Source organism: Crocuta crocuta, unplaced genomic scaffold, assembly GCF_008692635.1.
Source record: "Crocuta crocuta isolate KB4526 unplaced genomic scaffold, BGI_CrCroc_1.0 scaffold209, whole genome shotgun sequence".
In the NCBI taxonomy this organism is placed as follows: domain Eukaryota; kingdom Metazoa; phylum Chordata; class Mammalia; order Carnivora; family Hyaenidae; genus Crocuta; species Crocuta crocuta.
The window spans coordinates 3930840-3954687 of record NW_027551566.1 but is presented as its reverse complement, the minus strand read 5'-3'; the positions used below and the strand labels follow the sequence as shown (position 1 = coordinate 3954687).

General features: G+C 38.7%; 1 protein-coding gene across 14 annotated transcripts in view; it reads right to left on the bottom strand.

Annotated features, from left to right (window-relative positions):
- The window catches only part of DZANK1 (double zinc ribbon and ankyrin repeat domains 1), a 77889-nt gene that overhangs the window by 32483 nt on the left and 21558 nt on the right, over window positions 1-23848 (bottom strand). For 12 of the 14 annotated variants that reach the window (XR_013331602.1, XM_077750186.1, XM_077750193.1 and 9 more), the window contains 4 exons: window positions 23593-23678; window positions 16213-16330; window positions 11130-11243; window positions 5138-5230 (listed from right to left, as the gene is read on the bottom strand). Coding sequence is in view for 13 of the 14 variants with exons in the window: in XM_077750186.1 (XP_077606312.1) it covers window positions 5138-5230; window positions 11130-11243; window positions 16213-16330; window positions 23593-23678 (411 nt within the window). In the remaining variant the exon portion in view is untranslated. The remainder of the gene's footprint in view (window positions 1-5137; window positions 5231-11129; window positions 11244-16212; window positions 16331-23592; window positions 23679-23848) is intronic. The other 2 variants (XM_077750197.1, XM_077750198.1) reach the window with 1 other exon arrangement.

Sequence of the window (23848 nt, the reverse complement as noted above, 5' to 3'; positions counted from 1 at the left end):
TAGGAAATCTTAGGAGAAAAATAGAAACAATGGAAAGGGAAACGAATATTGTGAAGCAGAAAAACACCATATTTGAAATAAAATATTTACTGCATATACTTAGTAGCTAAAAGGAGATGGTAAAGGAAAAAGTAAGTGAACCTGAAGACAGATCAGTAGGAATTATGCAGTGTAGGGGCACCTGGGTGGTTCAGTCAGTTAGGTGTCCAACTCTTTGATTTTGGCTCAGGTCATGATCTCACAGTTCATGAGTCTGAGACCCATGTTGGGCTCCATGCTACGTGTAGAGGCTGTTTGAGACTCTCTCTCTCCCTTTCTCTCTCTGCCTCTCTCTTGCTTGCTCTCTCTCTCTCCCAGAAATAAATAAAATAAATATTTTTAGTAAAGAAATTATAGGGGCATCTGAGTGGCTTAGTCTGTGAAGTGTCCGACTTCAGCTCAGGTCATGATCTCATGGTTTGTGAATTTGAGCCCCACACTGGGCTCTCTGCTGTCAGTTGTCAGCACAGAGCCTGCTTCGGATCCTCTGTTGCCCTCTCTCTGCCCCTCCTCTGCTTGCACTCTCCCAAAAATAAATAAATATTAAAAAAAATCGGGCACCTGGGTGGCTCAGTCAGCTAAACATCCAACTTTGGCCCAGGTCATGATATCACGGATCGTGGGTTTGAGCCCCGTGTTGGGCTCTGTGCTGACAGCTCAGAGGCTGGAGCCAGCTTCAGATTCTGTGTTTCCCTCACTCTCTGCCCTTTCGGCGCTCACACCATCTCTCTCTCTCTCTCTCTCTCTCTCAAAATATAAACATTAAAAAAAGTTTTAAAAAGAAATTATACAATGTAAAGAAAAGAAAAAAGAAGTTCAGGACCAAACTTTAGTATTTCAAGGACATCTCAAATGAGTTTACTAGATGAGGGTACAATAGCTCCCATTCATGCTACCACAGCAAGAATCAAGAATTCTGAAAGTTGGAACAATTACTTCTTTAGATACATAACAATTAAAGCATGTCAGAAAGTGCAAAAAAGGAGGCATTCAGCAGAGCAAAAACAAGCAACAGGTTGATTGTCCTAACAGAAAGGTAGAGAAACTCATTCTGGAGCTCAGTCCCAGGAATTAGAGCTGTCTTAGGCAGAGAGATGTCCAAACATGAGTTTTGATGGACTCTTATTACAATTAGTCAAAGGCAAGCTCAAAAAAACTGAGGTTTACTTTTCCTCATCACCGTAGTTGGCTCTTGAAACAACAAAGAGAACCTCTGGTTATTTCTCACATGTAAGCTGAGCAAGAACTCACTGACAGGACTTAGTCAGTGATTCTGACCCTAGGCTGACATCTCTGGGCCTGAGCTCTGAGCTCCTTGAGCAGGACAGCCTGGAACTGCTCCTGTACTAGCATCTCCACAATTTGCTCCTTTGGTGCATACTGGGTCTCAGCCACTGTCTAGCAAGCTCCTGGAGATGTTGAAAGACATCCCTGGGCCCAGCTGCATCCTCATGGTGGAATTTCCTGAATGTCTGCCTAGACGCTGCAGCGTTGGGAGGATTCCTTTGGGGCACGGTCTCATGGTCTTCGACAGAGTCTTCACAGAGGCTCTCTGGTTGAACTTAGACCTGGGGAGTTGATATTAGGACAGTTTCTGCTCCTCAGTCATCATCTCTTTTGACGGTGTCTTTATTTTATCATTCTAGACTGATTTCTTTGAGTCTCTAGGTACCCTTCAGTCTCCTTTCTGGGACTCTGGAAAGGGATACCTCAGACTCTGGCACAGGTACCACAACAGAGGGTTGGGGAGAACCGGAGTGGAGGTGACTGGCGACCCGACTGGAAGCCTGAAACCCACTCCGAGAACAGGAAACCAACTACCTGGCACAGAGATCTGTAGCCCGCCACTGGAAGCACACAAGAAAAAAATTTTTTTAATGAACAAAACCTCAGTGATTGTATCAAACAATTCAACAGATGAATATATGGCATCCAGGAAGGAGAGGAGAAGGGGAAGAGAGGAACTAGGAGAGAATTATGGGAGAATTCCCTGGAGCCTCACAGGGAGCACAGCACTGCCAACAGCACTTGGATTGGGGACCTCTGCCCTCTAAAGCTGTGAGACAATAAACCTCTGTTGCTCTAAGCCCCTCAGTTTGTGGCAGTTTGTTTTGGCAGCCCCAGGAACCATTAATACACCTCCATTCAATGCTAACCATGTCCAAAAGAGTTTGTTGTCTATCATTTTGGGGCACAGTATTCTAGAAACATCAATTAAGTCAAAGTGGATGGTTGCACAGATCTTAACTGCCTTTGCTGACCTGTGTCTAGCTCTTCTAGAAAATGCTCTGAAAGGGGAATTAAAACCTGCAACTAAATTCTGAAATTGTTTGCTTCTGTCTTTAATTCTGACAAGTTTTTATCACATATTTTGGTAGACACATAAACATTTTTGATTGTTATGTCTTCCTGATGAGTTTAACTTTTATTGTTATAAAATATCTCTTTCTCTCTCATAATATATTTTTTCTTGAAACTTGTTTTCTCCTATATTGATAGAGTCGTTCCAATCCTCTTGTGTATACTGTTTACATGGATTTTTTTTTTTTTACAATATATTTACTTTTAGTCTACATAGTTAGGTCTTACCTGTGGCTTGCACAGACTTGTTTTACTTTTTTTTCTTTTGGCATGGAGCCCAACGCAGGGCTTGAACTCATGACCCTGAGGTGAAGACCTGAGCAGAGGTCAACAGTCAGATTCTTAACCAACTGAGCCACCCAGGAGCCCGTTTTTTCTTTTTTAGAAATCCATGGTGACAATCGCTATCTTCTAATGAAATGTTTAGTCCATAAAATGTATTGATATGTCTTGGTTTTGACTTACCATTTTATTATTTGATTTCTACTTTTCCCATTTATTTTGTTTTCTTTGTTCCTGCTTTCCTGCTTTTGGGGGGGGGGCGGTAATTTGAATACTTTTTAGAATTATATTTAAATTTTCCCATTTGCTTTTTAGCTGTATTTCTTAGCATTCTTTTTGAGTAGTTGTCCTAATGATTAAAGTATAGATTTTTAAGTGTATTTATTTATTTTTGAGAGAGACAAGAGTGCAAGCAGGGGAGGGACAGAGAGAGAGGGAGAATCTCAAGCAGGTCCTGGGCTGTCAGCACAGAGCCCAATGTACGTACGGTTCATACTTATGAATCGTGAGATCATGATCTAAGTTGGATGCTTAACTGACTGATTCACCTAGGTGCCCATAAAACATAGATCTTTATGGGGCACCTAGGTGGCTCAGTCAGTCAAGCATCTGACTTCAGCTCAGGTCATGATCTCACAGTTTATTGATTTGAGCCCTGCATTGGGCTCTGTGCTGACAGCTCAGAGCCTGGAGCCTGCTTCAAATTCTTCATCTCCTTCTCTCTCTGCCCCCCCCTGCTCACGCTCTCTTTCTCCCAAAAGTAAACATTCAAACAATTCTAAAAAATAGATCTTCACCTTTTTACAGTCTAATTATTACTGCACCTCATCAGGTAAAATACAGAAATCTTAAAACATTTTGGTTCATATCCCTCTCCTTCCATCCTATGTTATAGTTCTATATATGTCTACATCTATATACATTACAAACCCTATGAGAATCATCACACATCTATCCAATTTCCAAAGGAATCTGGGATGAGAACAAACCCCCTACTCAAAGATATATATAATGGCCCCAAGAAGCAAGTTTTTTCTTCTAAGTCAGCTAGTAAATGCCAGCTTCTTTTTGGACTTGTTAGGCCAGGGCAAGAGTAACCTGTCACCTGGAAGTCTTTTTTTGTTTGTTTTTTTTTGGCTTAAAACAATAGATTTATTTGTACACAGTTCTGTAGACTAAGGTGTTAGTAGAGTCATGCTCCCTCAGAAGACTGTGGAGGGGAGAGGGAGTCCATCCCAGGCCTCTCCTAGCTTCTGGTGGTTGCAAACCTTCCTTGGCATGCCTTGACTTACAGCTGCTTCACTCTAATCTCTTCCTTGGCCTTCTCTTCACATGGCCTTCTCTCTGTGTGTTTTTAGTGTCTTCATATGACCTTCTTATAAGTACCAGTCTTTGGATTTAGGGCCCACCTCTAATCCAGTCTGACCTCATTTTTTTTAAATACAATTTATTGTCAAATTGGCTAACATACCGTGTGTAACGTATGCTCTTGGTTTTTAGGTAGATTCCCATGGTTCATCACTTACATACCACACTCAATGCTCATCCCAACAAATGCCCTCCTCAATGCCTATCACTCATATTCCCTTCTCCCCCACACCCCCATCCACTCTCAGTTTGTTCTCTGTATTTAAGAGTCTGTTATGGTTTGCCTGCCTCCTTCTCTGTTTGAAACTATTTTTCCCCCACCCTTTCCCCACGGCCTTCTGTTAAGTTTCTCAAGATCCACATTAGAGTGAAAATATACGATATCAGTCCTTCTCTGACTGACTTATTTCACTCAGCATAATACCTTCCAATTCCATCCACATTGCTGCAAATGGCATGATTTCATTCTTTCTTATTGCCAAGTAGTATTCCATTGTATGTATAAACTACATCTTCTTTATCCATTCATCAGTTGATGGACACTCAGGCTCTTTCCATAATTTCACTATTGTTGAAAGCATGAAAGTCATTTTTAAAGCCTCCTCTTTATAGGAAACATTTTAGAAACGTAAAACCAATCACCTAAACTGAACCCATTCACTGTATTTAAGTTGTACATACTCCTATTCCTTCTCTTTGAATACTCAAAATAGGCTGGTAGAAAATCCAGAAATGGGTACCCACCATGTTTTCAATTCAAAAAATAGCATGGTGCAGTCAATAAAGACATACTTCTGTCTTTGAATGACTTAGAAGTGGCTACTGCCAGCCTTCCATGCAAAGTTACTAAATGAAATTGTAAGAAATTGTTGATTTTATTGAATCCCCCTGAAGTTAAGACTTTGAAAAACGTTTTGTTTTGGTGAATATATAAAGTCTTCTCCACATTTAGACATATTGCTTTCAGGTGTCTCTCTCCAGCCTCTCTCACTTCTTCCCTCCTCTACAGATTGTATTTCTTTATTTTTCTTAACACTGGACATTTAGCAGCCGCTAAGTATAGGACTGGCTCATACAGTCAGCCTACCTCCTGTGATGATGGCAGGGCCCCCTCACAGGTGACACAGTATTTCAGGTGAGCTGGATTCCCTGTGCCACAGGTGCGGCAGATTATTTTCTCCTTGAAAACAAAGAATAAGAAATACATGTTCCTCTGAGAAAACATCCATGCAAAGAAATCATTAAGCAGTCTTTTCAGTCAATCAGACAACTACTGACTTTTTTTTTTTACCACTCAGACACTAAAGGATTGGTTTAGGAAGTATGACAACATAAATAGTGTCAGAAATTTGAAAATAATTTTAAAAGAAACAAAACCCAAAATGAACAAACTGAAAAGGAGTGTTCATTTGGCCTTAGGAAAGCAAAATTTTGCACTGATTATGGGTCAGTTTTTTGAGGTTTTTTTCCCCAGTGTGGAAAACGAGATTGTTGGCTCTCCATCTCATGGCGTGAACAACAAACAGAAAAGCCCAAGACTAGCAAAAGCTGACCTATGTGTTTATCAGCAATCTAGCTCTTAGGGCACCCAGGTGGCTCAGTTGGTTAAGTGTCTGACTCTTGACAACAGCTCAGATCATGATCTCACAGTTTGTGGGTTCAAGCCCTGCATCAAGCTCCACACTGACAGCACAGAGCCTGCTTGGGATTCTCTCTCCCTCTCTCTGCCCCTCCCATGCTCTCTCTCTTTCTCTCTCTAAAAATAAACTTTAAAAAAATTACATGTACTCTAGTTCTTGGACTGGGGCTTACTCCATAGGAATTCATGTTAATGAATTTAGGTTTGCTCTGTATTTTCTCAGAAATGGAAGAATGAAAAGTCTCTTAGAAAATAAATGGCAAGGGGGCACCTAGGTGGCTCATTTGGTTAAGCGTCCAACTTTGGCTCAGGTCATGATCTCATGGTTCAAGTTCTACCTTGAACTTTGTACTAGCAGCTCAGAGCCTGAAGCCTGCTTCGGATTCTGTGTCTCCCTCTCTCTCTGCCCCTCTCCCACTTGCGCTCTGTCTCCCTCTGTCTCTCAAAAATGAATAAACGTTAAAAAAAAGAAAGAAAGAAAAAAGAAAATAATGGTAAGGGCAACTTTCTGAGTCAGGAAACTGAGGATAAGTTGCAATGCAGGAAAAGGAAGGGATGGAGGGAGAGAGAGAGAGAAAGAAGGAAGGAAGGAAAGAAAGAAGGAAGGAAGGTAGAAAGAAATAGAGAAAGAGAAAAAAGAAAAAGAGAGAGGGAGGGAGGGAGGAAGAAAGAAAGGAAGAAGGGAGAAAAGAAGGAAAGAAAGGAAAAGAAAAGAAAGATTAAAATAGTCTAACTAGACTTCAGCTATCAGAGGTTTGCTAACAGCTGTTCAGTCACTGGACCATTCTGCACTATTAGGATACTATTCCCTTCAATTATCAATGACCATTGATACTCAAATGTTCCTTTCTACCCCAATATTGACATTTCCCAGCTGTTCTGAAATTGATACCATGTGTTCTGAAGCTCTACAGGTAAAGAAGACCATCAAGAGAAAGAAAGTCCAACTCCCAAGGTTTTAGTTCCAATGCCACTAGGAAGGCTATGAAGTCCCTGGCCTTTCCAAGGCTGGCGAATTCCATTCTAGTAGAAGATTCCAAGTTCTTGCAACTCAAAGAACTCCTAACGTGCAAATGGGCGGCCAACTGCTATTCAAAATAGTAGAGGATCACAGACTTGCTCTCAGTGGATCCTGACACTCCCTGGATCCAGCATTTTTCAAAGCTGCTTGAAATCTCTGTGGCATAATCTACAATTGCCAGAGCTTTTCTGTGAGATTTAAGGCTGTAATCTTCCTGAAGACGTTGCCTCAAAAAAGATCTGGTGACACTTGTTGAGAAGTGAATCAAATTTCCTGTCCCTGTGTTAAAAAGATACTAAGATCAAACAAAAATAACATAGCTGTTTGCTGCAGGAAATCTTCTGGAAAGACTGCAAATCAGTAAAACTCCTTACTTATCAAGTCCAACAGCTTTCCTCAAGACCCTCACCTTGCAGGGGACACAATCGAAAATTAGTATATCCTCACATTGTTAACACTTCTGTGTGTTCAAGTGCACGTGCACAAGTGTCCTGGAAACACCAGTATCTACTCTCTTAGAAAATTTCTACTATACAGAGGTGGATATATTAATTAGTTTGACTGCAGTAATCATTTCACTATGTATATGTAAATTAAAACATCAACACCTTAAATATATTAAAGTTTTATTTAAATAAACTATTTTTAAAATTAGCATGTTATTAACTTTGCCCTGTCCAAACTAACTCTGCCCTATCCCAACCCTGGCTTGCAAAACTCCCTTTAAATTTTTTAAAAAAATATTTTAGTTTTTATTTACTTATTTTGTTTTGAGAGAGAGCGCGTGAACAGGGGAGAAGCAGAGAAAGAGAGAGAGAATCCCAAGCAATCACCCAAGTGCAGCACTAAAATCCCATAAACACCTTCCCCTGCCTTCTCCATTCTGAGACACTACCAAGACAAAGTGCCAGTCTACCTTACTGTATCAGGTCCAATAAACATAGCCTTCTTGGTCAATAGGTGTTTCTAATGGCTTTGGCAGTGGCTTCTTGACACCATGTCATGGCTCCCTTCCTTGAAGAGCAGTGATCATAACCCACAGATAGAAATAATTTTACATCATAATCACTACACTCATAGATGTCCACAGGGGTGACCTGAGATTGAGGCCACTATCAGAGGACCTTAATGAAGATGCTAAACATCTATGATGAGGGTCTTTTTTAAAAAAAGTCAAACTTCATCTGCCAGGTCATCCACAGCATTTGCAATGTGTCTAGTTGAAAGGTTCTAAGCAATTTGGTGGACTCAAGTTAGTTACTGGGGTAAATTTTTCCTCACAAAGTAGTTGGGAGACAAGAACAATTTTTTAATCTCCTAGATGATAGGCTTTGACAAAATGAAGTGAAGAAGAATGAAGTAGGCCATGGCAAACTTCATCTCCAAGTGGATCTTGTAAAAGATGCCAAGTTAAAGTTCTGCTTGATGCAGAGCTGTGGTTATACTGGCTTCAGCCCCAAATCATTATGTGAGAGGTGGGGGTCTTATAAGGAGGTAACTACCCCAGTCACGTGAATCATCAGACCTTTTTCAGTAATAATTTCAAGAGGATTCCTGCCCTAGGCCTCTTAGATTTTAGGAACCCAATATGACTGGAGACCTGGAGGTATGCTATATACTGCTAGTTAGAGTCCAAAGAAAACATGATCTCTTGGTAAAGGAGAGCTCATGTATTCTGGTGAAATGGAAGACCCTCAAATTAATTTTAAAGTTTAGAAACTGACCAGTGGGATACACTTTTTTAAAAACCAAAACAAGGGGCATCTTGGTGGCTCAATCAGTTGAGCATTTTACTCTTGATTTCAGCTCAGGTCATGATCCCAAGGTCGTGAGATTAAGCTCCATGCCAGGCTCTGCACTGAGCGTGGAGCCTGCTTAAGATTCAGTCTCTCTCTCTCTCTCTCTCTCTCTTTCTCTGACCCTTCCCACCTATAAAGTAATAAATAAATAAATAAATAACAAAACAAAACCAAATCTAAAATCTAAATATGCAAATATATATGCATATATTCCTGTGCATCCTAAAAAATACATAGAAGGGTATTCTATATATATATATCTGATAGAACAAAATTTCTCAGCACAGACATGGCCTTTAAATGAACATAAGATCAGTCCATAGCAGTGGACTGCGAGCAGGAAGAGGATGGATGGTGCTTTGTGCACTATGGGGAATGAGATGGAGTACACAAAAATAACAGGCCCTGCTGGTGCCTTGGGGAAGGTAAGACTGTTGGCTTCTGTGAACAACAGGAATTTCCACTGACCTCAGAGGTTGCTCTCTGGGTGAAAATGTTATCTAAAAATCTACTGCACTTGTAACATTTGGGAAAGCTACTGGGATGCAGATTCTTAGCCTAGGGTTTCCAAACAGGTGTCCTTCTGTGAGTAGAGGCAGCAATACTGATTGGCCATAAAAATCAGGAATTTCCCTTTAAGAGCAGATGTTATAGTGAAAAAAGTCTCTCTAGAGAATCAAGTCTCATTAAATCCTATTCTTGTTTTCAACCCTTTAGCGTGCACTCGAAGAAATCTGAGCTGCTAAGTACGGTAATGAAGGCGCCATCTTGCACATCCCACAGCACCCCCAGTATTTCTGCAGCTCAGCAAAACCAAACCTTTCACAGAGTTTTGAAGCATACCCTGCAGTTTCCAGTCTCTGGACATCTTCCTAGAATGCCCTCCCCCCACCCCCACCTCACACATATACCACAAGCCACTTTTCTTTGTCTTAGCCCTTCCCCATCTGGCAAATGCTTATGCCTCCCACCATATCCATCAGATGACACTCCCTCTTAAAAGCTAACCCTGGCCCCAGCCCCTGATAAGAGTTAGTGAATTCTCCCTCTGTGTCCCCACCCACTCACCCACCACGACTGCCACTTCCATGGCTGCAAGTGTGGGCAGGCATAGGGGCAGTGGGTCCAGGGATCAGAGTCCAGGGAATGTTGGGTGCAGAGGCGCAGAGAGTGGCCCAGGAAGCGGCATGCTGAGGAAAAGGCACATCAAAGGTGTCTCTGAAAAATGCCCTCGGTGTGTGAGCGTTCACACCAGAGGTGCCAGGCAGAACTTAGAGAAATTGCTGAGAAGTTTCCACAGCTGCACCATAGTGAGGGATGCCAAAAGCCTCAGAGTAGGCCCGAATGCCTGTGACCCTGGGAGGCCTAGCCTGGAGACCACTCCTTCCTCAGACCCCCTACCCTCAATCTTTCCTATTCAAGGGACCCTAAAGCAAGTATCCACTGACTATAATGCCCCAGTCTCTTACCACTCCTGCTCCATTCACCAAAAAAATTATTAAATTTTCATTTCCCCGACCTTGGCCCAACCAGTTCTTCAATGCCTCATTTCTGAAGGTTTGCACCGCTTAGAATACTTAAAAACCTTTCAGAGTGAAGGGGAGCTTGGAGATGGAAGAAAAAGTAGACTTGCCTTTTTTTGTTTGCCCGTATGAAAATTCACAAAGTGACTTTAGGAGTGTTACAGTTCCAATTGTACATTAAATCTATCCATTTCCCTTATTACTAAAAATTCTTACATTTTTATGGCTCAAATCCTCTTTACTAAATCTATTTTATTCTCTAGTGATATTTACTTGAGATTAAAGAGGAGGAATGAATGGGACTGTAAATTGAAAAATGGAGAAAAGATACAGTTGTATATTTAGTGATTCTACCAAAAATATTTTCATGGTATGACATTGTCTAGCAAAGGCTTCTGAATATATATGATGATAATATTTAACATTTTCTTTTTTTATTCTTAATTTTTTCATCCATGTGACTGATTATAATTATTCTTTTCTATATAACATGGACCCATAAACAAATAAAGCAAATAAAAGCATAAAGCAGTTTTAAGGACATGAGTAAAAGTGCTTAATTCCAATATTAATTGCAATGTTCAAGTTTAAATATATAAACTAAAAAATTGTCTAAGTCAGGGTGCCTGGATGGCCTCATTGGTTAAGCAACCGGCTCTTGATTTTGGCTCAAGGTCATGATCTCATGGTTTCTGAATTCAGACCCTGCATTGGGCTCCACGCTGACAGTGTGGAGTCTGCTTGGGAATTTCTCTCTTTGCCCCTCCCCCCACCTCAAAATCAATAGAAAAACGTAAAAAAAAATTCTTAAAAAATTGTCTGAGTCAAAAAAAAAAATTGTCTGAGTCAGCTGTATGCATTTTATCCTTCAAATCCTTGTTCAGGAAATGTGCTTCTTTGTATCACTCTTACATTATAAATCCTATCAGCAGGTAAAACTCTTGGTCAGCATGCCTTCTCAACAATTAGAATGGATTTTGTTCACAGATATTAGTTTATCAACTGTTCACCAACTCCACCAGCTGAAGATATTTCACTGCCTACATATCACTTTCTACACATTTTATTCATGTTTTTACAGAATCACGTTTCATTACCTTCAAGCGCAGGCTGGCCTGTGGCTGCAGCTGTAGAGTAAGAGAGGCCTCACACACTACACAGATGGGAGTGTTCATGGGCACCATGTTTCCACACTCTGCACATAAGCTCATCTGCACAAAGAAAGAGGTTTGTCTTAGAATGCAAAAACCGAAGGTATAAGTAGATCTTGGAATATAAGATTTAATTTGCTTTGGTAAAAAATGTTTTAAAATAATTACCTTTATTCTTATTTTTTTCTTTGTGAGTAAAAAGAAGTTTATTGTGGAAAACAAGGTTGTGAAAAACAGAAAAGAAAAAATATCTTTGGGACGCCTGAATGGCTCAGTCAGACAGGTGTCTGACTCTTGATCTCGGCTCAGGTCATGATCTTGTGGTTTATGAGTTTGAGCCCCACGTCAGGCTCTGTGATGACAGTGCAGAGCCTACTTGGGATTCTGTCTCTCCCTCTCTCTCTGTCCCTCCCTCCCTCACGTGCATGCGTTCTTTTTCTCTTAAAAGAAACAAACTTAAAAACAATTTTTAAAAGAAAAATATCTTTCTTTCTTAAGTTTATTTATTTTGAGAAAGAGACAGAGTGCAAGCAGGAGAGGGCAGAGAGACAGAGTGAGAGAGAATCCCAACCAGGCTTCACATGGTCAGTGCAGAGCCTGATGCAGGGTTCAAACCCACGAATCATGAGATCATGACCTGAACTGAAACCAAGAGTCAAATGCTTAACCAACTGAGTGACCCAGTCTCCCCAAAGGAAAAAATATCTTATAGTACAATGGAGTAAGGAAGCCCACAAATCTTCTCTCCAAAAGGCAATTATAGAGTTGGATAAAACCAGGGTGCTCGGACGGCTCAGTCAGTTAAGCATCCACTTTGGCTCAGGTCATGATCTTGGGGTCGAGAATTTGAGCCCCACATCAGGCTCAACACTGGCGGGGTGCAGAGCCTGCTTGGGATTCTTGTTCTCTCATGTTTCTCTGCCCCTCCCCTGCTTATGCTTTCTCTCTCTCTCAATATAAATAAAAACTTTTTAAAAAGTTGGATGAAACTACCATTTTGGGTACTAAAAACAACCATTTCAGACTCTAAAAGTCACCAAAGGCACATAAGAAACTGAAAAGTGGTGAATTTCAGATAAAAACATAGTAAGGCCACGTGGTCCTGCTTGAGGCTGTTCTCATCCTCCTCCAGCTCTGTTAGTGTGGTAGCCTCACTGGGATAGAACAGACTGTGAAAACAGCAAATGCTGATAGGCAAGGCTCACTTGATTTGGAGCACTGCTAAGATGACAATCTCAGCGGCAAGCAAACAGGAAGGGCCAGTGGCTCTACTAGCCTGAAATCATGGTCCTGTTTGAGGCAACCAGCCAGGGATTTAACAGAGAGTTCCAGGAGTAACGTCAAATATAGGGGGTTTGATAAGCTCCCCAGATACTCTTAGTTGACTGGAGGATATGCATATGTGTAGCATAAACCAGAGTGAACATAAGCCACTAACACATCTCTGGCTGATGGAGGCTAGCCTCGGAGATGCAAGGGAATTCAGCATAAAGTAAAAGCTGGGGCAGACTTGTAAACAGCCTAAAGCTTGAATGTATGATCCAGTCCACACATAGATCCATCAGCAGAGACTGAAAGCCTTACTGGACCAAGGTATTCGAGCACAACTTCTGGCCCATCTTCAGTTGAACTCTAAGCTATGTAGATCCAGGGGTGAGCCCAGACTTAAAAATAAAAACAGGAATAAAAAACCTGATATCAGTGGCCACACATTTCAGGGGAGACAAATGTGAAAAATGTAATCCCAGTAAACAACAACAAAATAAAACAAAAAAGAAAAGAAAATAAAACAAAAAAGAAAAGAAAAAAAAACACTAGGAGAAAATCAGAATACAAAATTGTTACAGTATATTATATAATCTAAAATGTTCAGAATTCAAGAAAAAAAAATATGAGGCACGCAAAAAACAAGAAAGTGTGACCTATACTCACAGAGAGAAAAAACAAACACCAAACAGTCCATAGAAATAGTATCCCTAGATGTTGGATTTGGCAAAGATTTCAAAACAGCTATTATAAAAATGATCAAAGAATGAAAGGAAACCATATTTAAAAGATTAAAGAAAGTATGATGACAATGATTTGAAAAAAAGAGAATCTAAATAAAGATATAGAAATTATTTTTTATTTTATTTTATTTTTTTTTAAAATTGTTTTAATGTTTTATTTATTTCTAGGAGAGAGAGAGAGAGACAGCGTGAGCAGGGGAGGGTCCTAGAGAGAGGGAGTCACAGACTCTCAAACAGGCTCCAGGCTCTGAGCTGGCAGTCAGCACAGAGCCCGACGCGGGGCTCAAACCCACGAACCGCAAGATCATGACTTAAGCGAAAGTCGGACGCTTAACCGACTAAGCCACCCAGGCGCCCCTAGAAATTATTTTTTAAAAAGAACCATATTAAAATCTGGAGTTAATTAAAATAACTGAAATGGAAAAAAAATCTTCAGAGGGATTCAACAGCAGGTCAGAGATGACAGAAGAAAGAATCAATGAACGTGAATATAGTACAATGAAAATTTCCAATCTGAAGAACAGAGAGAAAAAGGATGGAAGAAAATGAACAGACTATGAAATAAGCTGTGGGACAATATAAAACCTATCAACATACATGTAAAGGAGTCCTAGAAGAAAGGAAGAGAGAGAAAAAGGCAGAAGAATTTGAAGAAATACTAGACAAAAACTTCCCATATTTGAAAAAAAAAAACAAAACATTAGCTCCAAGAAAATCAATCCCAAGAGAGATAAACACAAAAAGATCCATACTTAGACACAATATATAGTACAATTGTTGAATGTCAAAGATGAAATCCTAAAAGTAACAAGACAAAAAATGACTTATCACATACATTAAAAACCATGGAGACCAGAAGGTAGGAGAATAAATATACTCAAAGGGCAGAAAATAAAAATAATTGTTATACAAAAATCCTACATCCAGTAAAACTATCCTTCAAAAGAGGATGCAAAGTAAATGTTCTCAGATAAACAAAGACAAAGAGAAACAGCTAGCACACATGCCGTTAGTAAAAAGAGGTCTGCCGGGCTGAAAATAAGTGACACTAGTGAATACCTGAGTTCACAGTAAAGAAATGAAGATACGAGAGACCAGATTTAATAAATATGTGGGTAAATATAAATGAGTACATAAACATTTTTTCTCATCTTTATATGATGTAAGATTGTGTAACACTGCATTTTCAGTTTATAACATATATAGATGTAATATGTAGGACATTATATGTTACAGGAAAGATAAGTAAATGGGGAGGAAAAGGAGTATGGGTGTCACCCATTGGATGATGGAGAAGTTCAACTGGGGTGACACGAAACCAAACTGGCAAGGAAAGAAGCAAAAAACTGAGTCCAATGAAACTTGTTTGGAAATCTCCCTCTGGGGAGCTGGTAGAATGTGCTGGGAAGCCATGTGCAGGCCTGTTGCTGCAGGTCGCTGGCAAACTGCCCCCTGGGATGCCTGAGGACTATCTGCAAGCTGTCTGGCGTGCCAGTGAAACTCACTGAGCAGCTGTTCATGGGATGCCACCAAAATGCACTGAGGTTCAGTAAAACTGGGTTCCTGCAGGCTACTGAGTACATCAGAGCAGAGAGAGAGAAAAGCATACCAGAACCAGAAGAAAAGCCAAGCCCTTTCTCCTGCAGTGTCCCTCCAGAAGCAATGCCCCGCTACTAACAGAAATGAACATGTAGCCAGCTGGCACTGGAGAAATGTATAAAGGTGTAGCACCCACAGGGTGAGGCAATGAAGGGTGGATCTGGAGCTCTAAGGGGTACTTCTGCGTCTCTCCAGAGACTGAGTATCTTGGATCTAAGAGCCTAGGAGGACGCTCCACCCCTCTGAATCCCAGAAATCCAGCTGAGAGCAGGACACAGTAAGTAGCCAATAAATAGTTCAAATTACAAAGCTGTTTATATATTACAACATATTAACAAATATTAGTTTAGGGGCAGTACAGATGTTTCAAAGTTCAGTTCATCATTTAAAATATTTATAATCTCTGGTAACTTTTCTTCCCTCTAAAAACAAAGAAAGTTCTGAAAATTTGTTTTCAGGCAAGTAAAAAATAACTTTGACACTGCACCAACGAATGAATATAAGCAAGGAAAATTCAACCAATGGGACCTGTTCATATTTTATTTGCTGTTTGATCTTCTTTATGAAGCTCAAAATTTGTTATAGTAAATTAAACTAACTTCTACAACAGTCTTGAGTAATGAATTAGAATCAATAATAAAAAGATACCTGTTTAGATTCCAACCCTTTGCTTGAAGACATAACTTACTTCCAGAATTCGACTTGACCTCACTGAGTTAGTGGCTTTTTCTTAGTGACTATCTTCTTAAAGAGTTATTTTTCAGTCCACATCACAGATCCTTTTATTTCATTTTGTAAACCCTACTCCAAAAAACCCCCCAAAGTATCAAGTTCGTAACAAGTAACACATTTCAGTGAAGGTTTTGATTGTTAGTGAACTGAGTATGTTTTCTAACTAACTATAAACTTATTAGTAGGCTAATACCAATTATTATCTACACATAACAGACAACATTTTTTAATTGATCAACCTTTAGTTTATACAGTGTCTTTGAACAAAATGATGTATCTTATAAACATACAGACTTGTAACTAGTACCTCTCTCCATTTATTTCCAGAATATATTTCCTTACTATACCCAGGTTATGAACCGAAATATCACGTGAGTAGGAAACACATATTTATCCATGCATGCATCATTGAAACAATAAGACTTCAGTCTCCTTCTGAGCGTGTGCTTCTGCAAGGCTATCTGCACTGGCATTGCAAATAAGGTTTTCCATTCTTGAATGGAAACTAAGGCAACTTCTAGGGTTTTTGGGTTTTCCATCCCGAAGCAGGAGACTGGATAGTAAGACATTAACATTGTTTTTAACAAATGTTTATGTTTGTGGATCACATGTGCCAGATACAATGCTACCACCGCTACTAAAGATCAGATAAACCAACAAGAGGCGTTTTTAAAGATTCTGCTGCTCACCTGAGCTCCTTCTGGGGGTGGGAGACGACAGCCAAATATGGGCGGGACAGGAGAGCCACATTCTTGACAGAAGCGGGCAAAGGGGTCAGATGGGCGGGGAGCCAGGCAGTGGGCACACCTACAACAAAAAAAGGTTCCTCGTTGGCCATGTTCTGAGGGGTTCACATTTAGAAGTCAGGTGAAAATCTCAACATATTCAAACATTTTAGAAAATAAAAAGCAAAACAAAGAGCAGACCACTCTCAGAGGCTATGGAACAAGTTGAAGACAAGAGACGCTTCTCCAGTCATTTTATTACAAAGTGGCCTTCCACCTGGACCCGCTGGTGCCCCTCACCTGGCCTGGCTAACTCACTTCCTGACCGTGGCAGAAGTTCATCAGCAGCCTTGATCCTTCTTGGACTCATCCTATCACACTGGATCTTGCATGTGTGAGGGTGAGCCCCAGCAATTCCAGTAATGTCTACATTAATTGTACTTTTCTGACTTCCTACATGACCTCTGAGCCCAGTCTAAGTGCCACGTCTTCTTGCCAGGCACGCTGGAGGGCCACTTCTTGCCCAAAGAAGATACACAAATGGCCAAGAAACACATGACAAAAATGCTCAGCATCACTTGTCATAAAGAAAATGCAAATCAAAACCACAATGAAATACTACTTTATATCTATTACAGTGACTATTAGATAAATAGAAAATAACAAGTATTGGTGAGGATATGGAGAAACGGGAACCCTCATGCATTTCTGGTGGAAGTAAACTGATGTAACTGCCGTGGGAAACAGTTTGGGAGTTCCTGAGAACGTTGGACAAAGAATTACCATAAAATCGAAACCCCAGTCCTAGGTAAATACCCAAAAGAATTGAAATCAGGGACTCAGATACTTGTACACCAATGTCCACAGCAGCATTATTCATAATAGTCAAAAGGTGGTAACAGCTCAAATGTCCATCAGCAGATGAGTGGATGAACGAATTGTGGTGTTTACATAATGGATTACTTTTCATTTTTAATATGGAATGAAATTCTGATACATACTGCAACGTGATGAACTTTGAAAAGACTATACTACGTAAAATAAGTCAGACACAAAAAATACAAATATTGTCTGTTTTCACTTACATAAGGTAACCAGAATAGGCACATTCATAGACACAGAAAGGAGAACAGAGGTTACCAGGGCCTGGAAGGATTGCGTAAAGGAATTACTGCTTAATGGAAACGGAATTCTATTTAGAGTGACAAAAAAGTTCTGGAAATGGATAGTGGTGATGGATGCACAACATTGTGACTATACTTAATGTCAGTGAATTGTACACTTAAAATTTCTTAAAACGGGGGTGCTCCCAGGTGGCTCCATCAGTTAAGCGACTGACTCTTGATTTCAGCTCAGGTCATGATCTTACAGTTCATGAAATCAAGCCCTATGTCAGACTCTGTGCTGACAGTGCAGAGCCTGCTTAGGATTCTCTCTCTTCCTCACTCTCTCTGCCCCTCCCCTGCTCACATGCACAAGTACACATGCATGCGCTCTCTTTTTCTCTCTCTCAAAATAAATAAACATTTAAAAATTGTTAAAATGGTAGATTTTATTTATGTATATTTTACCACAATAAAAGTATAAAGGGCCTCAAAAAAATTGATTATACCCAATGAAAGTAATAATGTACTGTGGGAATCATATTTGTAGAAGTAAAACAAGGGACCATAATAGCACAAAGGCCAATGTTACTCGGTTCCTGGAAGTATACTATCACAAGGTTCTCATGCTACATATGAAGTGGTATAATGCCACTTGAGGATAGACCATGATGTGTTAAAAATATGTACTACAAACCCTAAAGCAACCACTAAAAAAAAAAAAAAAAGGTATAGGTAATAAGCCAACAAAGCCTATAAAATAAAATGGAATCATGAAACATACCCAATTAATCCAAAAGATGGCAGAAAAAAAGGAAAGAGCAACAGAGAACAGATAAGACAAACAAAACAAATAGCATGATGATTGATTTAAATTCAAACATATCAATAGTCAGAATAAATATACTCTTAACACCCCAATTAAAATGCAGAAATTATCAGCTTTTTAAAAGACCTAACTAGATGCTGCTTTAAAAAAATTTTGTAGGGGTGAGTGGGTGGCTCAGTCAGTTGAGCATCCGACTTTGGCTCAGGTCATGAGCTCACAGTCCGTGAGTTTGAGACCCACATCTGGCTCGCTGCTGTCAGCATGGAAGCTGTCAGCCCACAGACTGCTTCAGATTGTCTGTCCTCCTCACTCTACCTCTCCCCGGTGTGTTTTCTCTTTCTCTCTCTCTCAAAAATGAATAAACATTTTTAAAACCTGTAAATAAGGAAAAACAAATAGGTTATAAGTAAAAGGATAAAAAAGATATACCATGCAAACACTAATCAGAAGAAAACAGGAAATGGCTACGCTGATATCAGGCAAAGTAGATTTCCGAGCAAAGAGTATCACCACGGTTAGAGAAGGTTATTTTATAATGATAGAGAGGGCATAAGCATCCAAAAGGTTTATACCTAATAGTAAAGCTTCAAAATACATGAAGCAAAATCTGATAGAAGACATGGGTATGTAAACAAATTCATAATTATAATCATAAATTTCTCAATCATTTACTAAGCAATAGACAGAAACATCGGTAAAGATAAAGAAGAGTTAATACTCTTTGATACAATACTATCAACCAATTTAACCTAATTCGCATTTACAGAATACTCAGTCTAGCAAAGTACATATCCCTTTCAAGTAAACATGGAACATTCAACAATCAAATCATACAATATACGCTTTCTGACCAAAAGAGGAATTAAATTTGAAATAAACACCAGAAGATACAAGGAAAATCTCCAAATATTTGAAAATTTAAAAAAATACTTTCAAATAACCCATGGGTCAAAAAAGAAACCACCAAGGCAGAAAAGTTTACACCGAAACCAAATGAAAACACAACATACCAAGATTAGGAGCTAAAGCAGTACTCAGGGAAATGTAGAGTTCTAAGTGCCTATATTAGAAAGAAGAAAGGCTTCAAATGAAAGACTTCATTGCCCACATTCAAGAAATTAGAAAAGGGGGAAGCAAATGAAACTCAAGGCTCACTTGAAAAGAAATAGATAAACCCAAACAGATGTATATCTATTAAATAAATAGAATGTGTAGTTTAAAATCTTCCTTAAAAGAAAACTCTGGACCCCAGTGCCTTCAGTGGTGTACCCTACCAAACACCTAAGAATGAAATAATACCAATTCTACACAAACTCAGAAAATTAAAAAAGAGAGAACACTTCCCAACTCATTTTATGAACCCAGCATTACCCTGACACTAAAATCTGACAAAAAGACACAGAAACTACAGACCAATATTCTTCATGCATATACACGCAAAAAATTCTTTATATTTTAGCAAATTAAATTAAACATTATATAAAATAGATAATACTTGATGTGAGATTTAACTCTGGAATGCATGGTGGATTTAAGACTTGAAAATCAATCTTTGTAATTTACTACATTAACAAAAAAAGAAAAACCACATGCTCACTTTAATGGATGGAGAAAACACTTTAGACAAAATCTAACATCCAGTCCTGATTTTAAAAAGGAAAAAAGAAAAAAAAATTCTCAGCAAGCTAGGGATAGGAGAAAATTTCCTCAGTCTGAAAGGTCAACAAAAAACATATTTAATATTGAGAAATGGAATGTCTTCTCCCTAGGTTCAGGAATAAGGCAAGAATATACACTGTCATCACTTCTATTCCAAATTCACTGCAAGTTCTGGCCGAGACAACAAGTCAAGAAAAAGAAAGAAAAAAGGATCTATATATGTTCCAGCTGCAGAGAGCAGAGTGCTCTTAGCTTGCCCAGCACCTTGGGGGAGGGAAGAATATATGGATAAGGAATGTTGTCATCCAGGTGGCTTTAGGATCCCGAGGAGTAGAGGGGGACAGCACTGAGGAGGTCTAGATGGATCTAATTTGTGTAGGAGTTCTCTGCAGATAAATTACTGATCACCCAACTACTATACCCTAGTATGTAATGGCTCAATTAATATGTAATCAACTTCAGTGTAACTAAGGCATCTAAAGCTCTAGAACTAGTCAGGTGCACCCCCCATCCTATACTGTTTCTTACCCTCTAATCCTACCTGATATTTAACACAGCATTAATAATTCTAAGAATAATCTCTATTTTATTATGCTTTTCTGTAACTTTTAAATAAATCAATTTATATACAAAGAAAAGAAGGAAGGGACGAAGGAGGGAAGGAAGGAAGGAGGGAGTAAAGGAAGGAAGGAGGGAGGGAGGGAGGAAGGGAAGGTATATGCATATAGGAAGCAAAGAAGTAAAACAACTGACTTTATTTGCAGGTGACCTGATCACCTATATAGATAATTCTGTGGACTTTACCAAAAACAAAACAAAACAAAACCCTGAAAGAATAGTGAGTTTATAAGAACACTACATAAAAATCAACTTTATATTCCAGCAATGAGTTATCAGAAATTTACATTTTAAAAGAAATAACATTTACAACAGTATCAAAAACCATGAAAAACTCAGAAATCAATTTGACAGAAGATATGTAAAACCTGAGCAATGAAAATGACACAACACAGGGGCACCTGGGTGGCTCAGCTGATTAAGCATCCGACTTGCTCAGGTCATAATCACAAAGTTTGTTAGTTTGAGCCCCACGTCAGGCTCACTGTTGTCAGCACAGAGCCTACTTTGGATCCTCTGTCCCCCTCTCTGTCTGCCCTTCTCCCACTTACGCATGCGTGTTCTCTCTCTCGAAAAAAATAAAACATTTAAAAACCACATATCTAAAAAAAGAAAAAAGTCTAGGAAAGAAACATTAAAAAAAAAGAAAACTACATAACATAGATGAAAGATATCAAGGAAGCCCTGAACAAACAGTAAGATACACCATTTTCCTGGACTTTAAAGACTCAAGATTGTTAATGACATCAATTAATATATAAATTAAATGCAATCCAAATCAAAGCTCTAGCAGACATTTTGTAGATGTTGAGAAGCTGATTTTAAAATTTATTTGAAAATGCAAAGTGCCTAGAATAGCCAAAACATTTTTGTAAGAGATCAAAGTTGGAGAATTTATAATACTTAGATTCAAGCCTTATTACAAAACTATGGTAATCAAGGGAGTATGGTAGTAAGTAAATACAGACAAACATCAGTGGATCAGAAACAAGTCCAGAAACAGAATCACACAAATATTATCAATTAGTTTTAAATATTCCAAACATAATCAATGAGGAAAGGACCACTGTTTTCAAGAAATGGTGCTGGAATAACATTACATCATAATCAAAAACATGGATCATGGATCTAAATGTAAGAGATAAAACTTCTGGAAGAAAACAAAAAATCTTGTTTCTCTTGGGTTTTGGAAAGACTTATTAAATATGTCAAAATAAATATAAAGTATAAAAGAAAAATAAGTACGCTGGATTTCATCAAAAATAAAAACAAGTTCTTCAGAAAAACTTTCTTAGGCAAATAACAAGGCAAGACTGGGAGAAAATATTTGCAAAACATATATTAACAAAAGAGAATATGTACAACTCAATAATAAGGAGATATTGAATTCCATTTTTGAATAGGGCAAAATGTTTGAACACTTTCCCAAAGAAGGTGTATGGAGGCAAATAGGCACTTTTAAAGATGCTCAAAATCATTAGTCACTAGGGAAATGCAAATTAAATCCACAAACACCATCTCACTAGAATGGTTAAACATAAAAATTAAAACATTGGTAACAATGTAGAGAAAGTGGGATTCTCACACATCGCTGGTGAGAGTGTAAAATGGTGCACCTTCTCTGGAAAACAATTTTGCAGTTTCTTAAAAAGTTAAACATATATCTATCATATGACCCATCCATTTCATTCCAGATATGTACCTAAGGGAAGTGAAACTATATGTGCATATGATGACTTGTATACAAATGTTCCCAGCAGCTTTATCTGTAACAGTCCCACACTGGAAACAACTCAGACGTCCATCAACAGACAACTGAATACATAGGTTGTGAAGTATCCACACAACAGGATACTGCTCAGCAATCAAAAGAAAGAAACATTTGAAACATGCAGCAACATGGGTGAATTTCAAAATAATTAGGAAAATGAAAGAAGCCTGGCAAAAAAAAAAAGAGCACATACTGAATTATTCCATTTACGGATAGAAGCAAATGCAAACTAAGCTACAGTGATAAGAAGCAAATCAATAGTTGCTTTGGAATAGGGAGGAGCATAAGGGAGAGATTTCCAAAAGGTACAGTGCAGGAAACTTTTGGAGGTGATAGACTTGTTCATCTTCTTGATTGTGGTGGTAGTTTCAAGGTTATATACATATGTCAATTGTACTTTTTCTTTTGCAAAATGAAGAATTAAAAAAATTTTTTTGAGTATAGTTGACACACAATGTTAAATTAGTTTCAGTTGTACAATCTAGTGATCCAACTTCTTTCTATGTTATGCTATGCTCACTACAAGTATAGCTACCATCTCTCACCTTGCAATGCCCTTACCATTGACTATATTTCCTATGCTTTTTTATTACTGTGACCTATTCATTCCATAACTGGAAGCCTGTATCTCCCACTCTTCTTCCCCCAGTTTTGCCCATCCCTCTAACTCCCTTCCCTCTGGCAACCATCAGTTTGTTCTCTGTATTTAGAAGTCTGATTATTCTCTTTGTTTATTCCCTTGTTTTGTTTTGTAGATTCTACATATGAGTGAAATCATATGGTATTTGTCTTTCTCTGACTGACTTATTTCACTTAGTGTTATATTCTTTAGCTCCATCCACATTGTTGCAAATGGCAAGATCTTTTTTAAGGCTGAATAAGATTCCATTGCATAAATATAATACATCTTCCCTATCCACTGGTCTATTGAGGGACACTTAGGTTGCTTCCATATTTTGACTATTGTACATAAAGCTGTGATACACATAGGGATCAGCTGTACTTTTTAAATAAGTGCAATTTTATTGTATATCAATATACTTTTAAATTTGTAAAACTCTGGGGCACTGGGGTGACACAGTCAGGTAAGCATCTGACTTCAACTCATGATCTCATGGTTTGAGGATTCAAGTCCCGCTTTGGGCTTGGCACTGACAGTGTGGAGCCTGCTTGGGATTCTCTCTCTCTCCCTTTTTCTCTGCTCCTCCCCCACTCATACTTTCTCTCCCTTAAAAACACATTTTGTAAAAATGTAATGAAGGACAGTTGGGTGAGCAAACACCATTCTTATATCTCATCCTTAAGTTTTTTGACAATATGTCTCAGTAGTATTTAAGAAATAGTAAAGAAAATGTGATACTTACTTGAGAAAGTCTGTCTCTCTTTGAATTCTCATGATCTCTGTGCTTGTCAAACTCTTCTGGCCAGTTATGTGTGCAAAACTAGGGAACTACAATTAAGGATACATATATGGTAAAAGCTACAGTATAGTAAAATTTCATTAAAAATTCATTTTAATGGGCTGTCTTATCATATTTAGTACCCATCTTTGAAAAACCATGACAGGAAAAACATTAAGTACTGATTACCCCAAGTAACCAACATTAAAAATATCAAAGT